The sequence below is a fragment of the Eptatretus burgeri genome, chromosome 16 (genome assembly GCF_056783735.1).
Source record: "Eptatretus burgeri isolate ZD-2024b chromosome 16, Ebu_testis_v1, whole genome shotgun sequence".
NCBI lineage: Eukaryota > Metazoa > Chordata > Myxini > Myxiniformes > Myxinidae > Eptatretus > Eptatretus burgeri.
In genome coordinates, this window is record NC_140976.1 from 66438370 (window position 1) to 66445869 (window position 7500).

Below are 7500 nucleotides of genomic sequence, written 5' to 3' on the forward strand. Positions count from 1 at the left end.
AAAAGTTCTTCTTTGCCCTTCAGTGAGTTCCAAGACATCCATCAGCAACATTCAGGATGTTGGTCTTGAAGGCACTCCACAACTACTCAGGATTCCCCAAAGCACCCAGACCCCCCAAATCCCCATTCAGACTGTTCGCAAACTCCTCAGCTACCTTCTCATCCTTAAGCTTGCCAACATCCAATCTACGCTGGGATGTTAATATTCTCCCAGATTTAAGCTGCAATTTCAGAGTTGCCACACCATGCCTGTGGTCGTTGTTGAGAAACTCAGCACTCTGGTAGACCCTGCAGTTCTGCTCCTCCAGCTACCATTGAGGAGCACATGGTCAATCTCCTTAGCCACATCACCAGCGTTGGAATACCAAGCTTAGCAATGAGCCTGTGGGCACTGAAACCATGAATCAGCCACCCTAAGTCTATGACTTCTTGCAAAGTCAAGGAACTTGTTGCTATTGTAGCTCACAGTTCCAGTCCCATGGGGACCAGCACATGTCTCAAAACCATCCCTATCAGTGTCAATCAATGCATTGAAATTCCCCAAGACTAGAAGAGTATCTTGCTTGAGGCACTGATGAACCACAGACTCGAGCATGGCATAGAATGCTTCCTTCACACTGAGATCACTCACCTCAATTGGAGCGTATACAGAGAGACCAGGGAAACGACACCCAAGGAGTGACGAATCCTTAGTCTCATCATGCGTTGGTTGACTGGTGTTACCTCAATTGTCATTGGAATCAGCTTATTGGATTCAGCTGCAGGAACACTTTGGGATTGGTTGACCAGACCAGTTGCAGGTCATCAGGTTGACCAGACTAGTTGCAGGTGTAACCACCCGCCATGATCTTGCTGCTATCCAGTCTGCAAACCTCAGAGAGTGCTGCAATACCAATGTCCAAATGCTTTTGCTCAGTTGATAACAGAGACAGGTGATAATCTCTCCTAGGGATAGGACATTCCATGCACCCACCTGAAGGGACTACCTCAAGTTAACCTGAGGAGACTGCTGTCTGATGGATGACACCTCAGCACCACCCCGCCACCCACCACCGCAATCTGACCCAGAAAGTTTGAATGGAAGTTCCAGAAGTTCCAGAATCATAAATGATTGGAGGTTCCAGAAGCTTTGCCCCAATCCCATCATCCGGTGAGTTGCCCTGTTAAGGGCAGCAGCACAGAACGTACTCCCATGGAATAGGTTTTCGATTTTAAATTTAAATGAGTTGGTTAGGGAACAAGAACAAGCCCATTCTATTTTGTTTCAGGTCCAGATCCAGATCTGGCCTATCAGTCGGATATTAAACGTAAACTGTTCATCCTGGCAGAGGTATGTGTTCTACCAAGTGCCGTTCTCGTTCTTCCCTGGCTTTCTGTTCGTTTTTTCCCTTTCCGGTTTGCTCACTTGTTGCTCTGCTACACCACTGTCAATTTAACCTTGGTCTTCCATGAGACTCATTCTTGGAGAAAACTCCCTCAAGAAGGAACAGCCAATACTGGGTTTAGCAAAACAAAAGGCTAAGTGAGATCCAAGATGGGATGCAGCATGAGCAGGAAACAGAAGGGACAACATTATACACTGTGAGAAGCTGTTAAAGTTCAAGGAAGTAATTGGCTCTGATGGTTTCAAGGCTGCATCCTGCCTTGCATGCCAGCTGATATATGTTAGCCCAAGACAGGTCACAGCAGATTGTAAAGCTAAGGGAGCTCCATGTAGTCAAGGTCAATCACGCAAGTGGATTTGAGGGTTTGCCATTCACTTTTTTCCCATCCAGTGGCCTGCAAAAGTATTCACACCCTCCAAAGTTTTCACATTTTGATGGCACCTGAGCTTATTCCATGACACTTTTAAATGATCTTAATATGTAAGAAAAAGAATAAAATATTTAAATGTAAAAACATTGAGGGATGAAATCTCAAAAAAAAAACAAGCTCAAATGAGCTAAGATCCTTGTCCTCTTAATGATGACGTCATAAAAACGAATATGACGTCATTGTGATGTATCAGGTTTGCGATAAATTATCTGTGCTAATGCCCGGCTTGATTCCCGCAAACAAAATTCAAACAGCTTGCCTTGTTTCGGAGATAATGGTGTCGGCGATTTCCATTAGCGGCGATATTATGATGTCAACTTTTTTTCTAGGAAGAATTTCCAAAATCGGAGATGGTTACTGCCTGCGCGTGGGTTTTCTGCATATACATGGCAAGTTTGAGGAAGATCCGATGAAAACTCTGGGTTGTGAAACAAAAAATGTCAAAAAATAGGAATGACGTCATAAAAATTGATATGACGTCATAGTGATGCATCATATGTGCAGTAATTCATCTCTGCTAATGCCCTGTTCGATTCCCGCAAACAGAATTCAAAAAGCTTGCCGAGTTTCGGAGATAATTTTTTAGGCGATTTCCATTAGCGGAGATATTTTGACGTCATAACTTTTTTTTCTAGGAGGAATTTTCAAAATCGGAGATGGTTCCTGTCTGCGGAGGGTATTTTTAAATATATATATATATATATAATATATACATATATATATATATATATATATATATATATATATATATATATATATATATATATATATATATATATATATATGCCAAGTTTCAGGAAGTTTTGATGAAAACTGGAAGCTGTGAAACAAAAAAGTCCACAAGAAGAAGATTAAGAACAACAACGTGAGTAAGACTTCGAGATCCTCCACATGGATCTAACAAACCAGGTAGGAATGACACCACATTGTGATTCCACAATATGACACCACCATCCTCCTATGGATGACCATCATGACATCTTTTGACATTTTACTTTTGTTGTGGGATTGTGATGGATGAAGAATAAGAAGAATGAAGAAATATAATAATAATAATAATAATAATAATAATAATAATAATAATAATAATAATAATAATAATAGATTCATCGCAAGTTACTCCAAAGTGATAAAGCTAAAAAATGCAGATAAAATGTGAATAAGTCAGATTAACAGTGAAAATCAGATGATTCTCAGTTGCGTAAGTATTCAACCCCTTTGCCGAATTAACCCAAAAATCACTTGAGGAGTAAATTATTTGTTTGAAAGATCACAAAAAAATAAGTGTAATAAGTTTCACGTGTATGTAATCAGTGGTTTAACTTAAAAATTAAGCTCCCCCACTTATCTAAGAAGTTTGAAGGTGAAACTCACTTGGTGAACCAACAAGGTAAACATGAAGACCAACAATCTTTCCAAAGAAGTCAGACATAAAGTGGTGGAGAAACATCGTTCAGGAGAGGGTTATAAGAAGATTTCAGTCACTCATTATCTCTTTGAGTTCAGTGAAATCCATCATTAAGAAGTGGAAGGCGTATCATACCACCCAGACTCTACCCAGATCAGGTCACCCATCCACCCAGATAAAGCCCATCCACCCACCCAGATTACTGTTTCTCCATCTGTTCATCTCCTCTCATTATCAAATTTTGTTTTCTATCAAGGATATTTAAAATCATAAAGAATGCTTGGGTTTAACTTGAAGTGTAGTTTTGGGGAAAAGGAATTGAGAGGGGGTGGGAGGCCATTTTTTGAATGAAAGAATGTGTTGAATAAAAAGGTTAGGGTTGACAGGGGGAAGGGGCACACCTTGATGACAATATTTCCTCTTCACCAAGAAAAAGTACCAGCAACGTATAAAACACGAGTGGGTTTGTCGATGGGATAATATCACAAGTAAAACCCTTTTTTCTGTAAAGAGAACCTGTGCAGGGCTGGGATGACATCTCAGTGGGTAACACTCAGGACAAATGTAGACACAAGTCAGGTAACCTTACAACCGAACAAACATGGCATGCAAATATTCGTAGAAATATCATTTTGAATCTTTTTGATATTGGAGAAATTGTAAAACATCTGCACATTGTACAATTCCTTAGAGAACAAACTGAAACCTCGTGACAAACCTGAGTAACACCTTTAGCCATACATGCGTCTACTGCAGGTTCTTCTCCATTCACTTCAACATTTCCTGAAAAACAAACATGTCATTGCTTTAGATACTAATGTGGAGAGGGGGGAGGGGGGAGGTGTTCTCTTAGGAGCATGTATGTGTAATACGTGAGACTAGGCAAATGGGCAGGGTGGCAGGATAGCCGAGAGGTATGCACACTCACCTCTAAACAGTCTAGCCTGGGTTCGAATCTCGGTCATCTTGATGTTTTTCACGCAGGATGATTCAGCAACGTGTGTGCCGTCCCTCAGATGGACGTTAAGCAGGCTCGTTAAAGACACCAGGGTGTCATTTGTGAAGAGAAGGCTAGTTATCACCGGTACCATGAACAAATTCCAAATTCCTGCCATAGCAACTGCTGGGAAGGCAATGGCAAACCACCCAGTATTACCCTTGCTCAGGAAGCTGCTTTGGTGGAACTGATGCTCTGTGAAACTCATCAGAAAGAGAGAGAGAGAAAGAGGGAGAGGCTTACTTATGAACGTGCAACACTGCGGAGAGAGTGGGATACCCCACGAGTCTTATGGCCTACATACCAGTGACGTTGGTCTTCATCTTTTCTGTCTTTCCTCCATCCTTCCTTCACAACTACATTATTCAGTCCCTGCTTTCCTTACCACATTCTTATTTTACATCCCGAACATCTATCTCCTATATCCCAATATTGCATTTTTATCTATGGATTGCATCAGGACATGCTGCAGCTACACAATAGCATAAGTATACTGAATATCTTTCATGTATTGTTGTATGCCCTGAAAGAGCATGCACGTGTGTTTCGACCAATAACATGTCGACCAACAACATACAAACTTCTGATGGGAATCATCAGAAAACTTATGTACCACCACCTAACACAACAAGGAGGCCGAGGGGCAGAACAGAAGGGATGTAAGAGAGGGGGCTACGGAATAACAGACCACCTTCTACTCAACAAGGCCATACTCGAAAACTGTAAAATGAGAACCAAATTATCCACAGCAAGGATAGACCTCAAAAAGCTTTTGATAGTGTTCCACATTTATAGATGATAAAATGCATGCAATTGTACAAGATCAACCACAAATAATCAAACCGGTTGAGAAAGCAACAGAGCACCACATTGATATTGCAACACTTGGAAGGAAAGCTCGAAATACCAGGGGTGAAGATACGTCGAGGGATCTTTCAGGGAGACAGCTTATCACCCCTCGTGTTTTGCCTTATGGCCCTACACCCACTGAGCAACCTCTTTAATGAGCAAGGACATGGATATATCCTGACACCAAATCGAGCGTCCAAAGAGACAGGAAAGGTTACACATCTACTGTACATGGATGATTTGCAACTCTTTGCACCAAACGATGAAAAAGTTGGAAGAACAACTGAAATTAGTGAAATGGTACTCCGACGACGCTCAAATGGAATTTGGCATAGATAAGTCTGCTGAGTGCACATTCGTACAGAGTAAATCAACAAAAATGAACAACATAAAAATGGACTTAAATACAACATACAACAAAGACAACAAGACAAGGAGACAAAAAAAAGACAAGACAACAAAGACAACAAGGAGCAAGACAACAAAGCATCACACAAATACCTCGGAGGAGAAGAGGGCCATCAAATGTATCACAAACAAAGGCACAAAACAATTACCAAAGAATACTTGTGTAGAACGAGGCTAATCCTGAAAACGTATCTTACCCCAAGAAACAAAATCATAGCCATCAACCAACTAGCAATACAAAATTCCAACACAGCTGTGGAATAATAAACTGACAAAAAAGATGGAAATCAACAAACTCGATATCAAAACAAGGAAACTCCTCACCATCCACAAAATGTTCCACAAAAATCAATACATCCCGAGAATGTACCCACTGAGATGAGAATGGAACTCAACCGAGTTCACAGAATGACATCTGTCAGACTGGTTAAATACTTGAAAAGTTCAACAGACTACAGAATCCAATTTGTATGCAAACACGAAGACAGCAAGCCAGAAAAGGTATCTGCGAGATGTGAGGCCTGTCTTATGTTGGCTGTAGAAATAGACTGACCCATCTTACCCCTATCTATAATAATATACTGGTCCCTCTGCAATCCACTGCCAATTGGTCAGATTTACTCACGTGGTTAAGTAGTATCATGGAGTCTGATACTCTTGGGGAGGAGACGTATTGTTCTCAAATACAAACTAGGGGGGAGCACTCGGGAGAGTGCAAAACCTCCGCTGCCAATACTGCTGGGTCACTCAAGTGAACCTTATATCTTATTCATTAAATATGATGTCAACAGTGCTGACAGAGTTGTAGTTCTTTTCTCCATTTTTTTTTGGGGGGGGGGGGGGTGGAAATCACTTAAAACATGTTGAAATGTAGATAAAAAGAAATCGAAATTTTGTTGAAAAAAAAGTTGCAAAAATTTTTTTTCTCTAACAAATTTTTTTTTTGGGGGGGGGGGGGAGGTTGGAAATCACTTCAAATGTAGAAATGCAAAAAAAAAATTTTCTCTAAATTTTTTTTTTGGGGGGGGGGGGGGTGGAAATCACTTATAACATGTAGAAATGCAAAAAAAAAAAAATTCTCTAACAATTTTTTTTTGGGGGGGGGAGGGGACCAAGTCCAAAATTTAATGGCATGATCCTTTGACCATACCTAACCCCCCCCCCCAACCAAGTTTCGTCGAAATCTGTCGAGGAGTTTTTCCGTAATACTGTTCACAAACAAACAGACAAACAAACAGAAAGGGATGAAAACAATAACCTCCATCCATCTTCGAAGATGGCGGAGATTAATGAAAGTTCATTAAAGCTCGTCAAAAAGTATTTCTCTGTCATTCGTTCATTTGGTCTCCAGCTGGTCATGCGTTGAAGTGCACAGAAAGTTTGTGCGTCAACCCTGCGTGCCATCAGGGAGGTCTCGGCCTACGTCGGAGCATCTATTTTGGCCAGCTTATATCTGGTACTTGATGCTTCTCGGTTTCAGTACTCTCAACATGTGGCACACCCAGAATCGACGCACTCGGAGATCGACACACACATATACGGTGATCGGAAGCGGTAGAGGGAACGTTACCAGATGAAGAAAACGTGACGCTTTACAGTATCTCAAACCCACATGATCAAAACAAAATCAAAATGCCACCAAAACTCATCGATCTGATGTCTGAACTCTACTCTGATACTGAGAGTACTGTGAAGTGTGGTGGTACCATCTCTGACTTATTTCCAGTTGTTACTGGAGTTCGTCAGGCACGTGTACTTGCCCCCACACTTTTCAGCACTTGTATGGACTGGATTTTAGGGAGGATGTCGGAGAGATCAAGTTGCGGTGCATCGTTTGGCAATGTCAAGATTTCAGACCTTGATTTTGCAGATGATGCAGTCATCTTTGCGGAGACTTTAGATATCCTTTTGGGGGCCCTCGAGGTGCTGAATGAGGAGTCGGAGCCGTTGGGATTACGGGTTTCTTGGGTCAAAACTAAGATCCAGGCTTTCGGTGACATCTTGGATGCTGCTGTCCTGTCTGT

General features: G+C 41.4%; 1 protein-coding gene across 2 annotated transcripts in view; it reads right to left on the reverse strand.

The window, feature by feature from the left end:
- The window catches only part of LOC147011249 (dynein axonemal heavy chain 10-like), a 71321-nt gene that overhangs the window by 59570 nt on the left and 4251 nt on the right, over nt 1-7500 (reverse strand). For both annotated transcript variants that reach the window (XM_085859692.1, XM_085859693.1), the window contains exon 2: nt 3941-4005. In XM_085859692.1, the coding sequence (XP_085715818.1) occupies nt 3941-4005 (65 nt within the window). The remainder of the gene's footprint in view (nt 1-3940; nt 4006-7500) is intronic.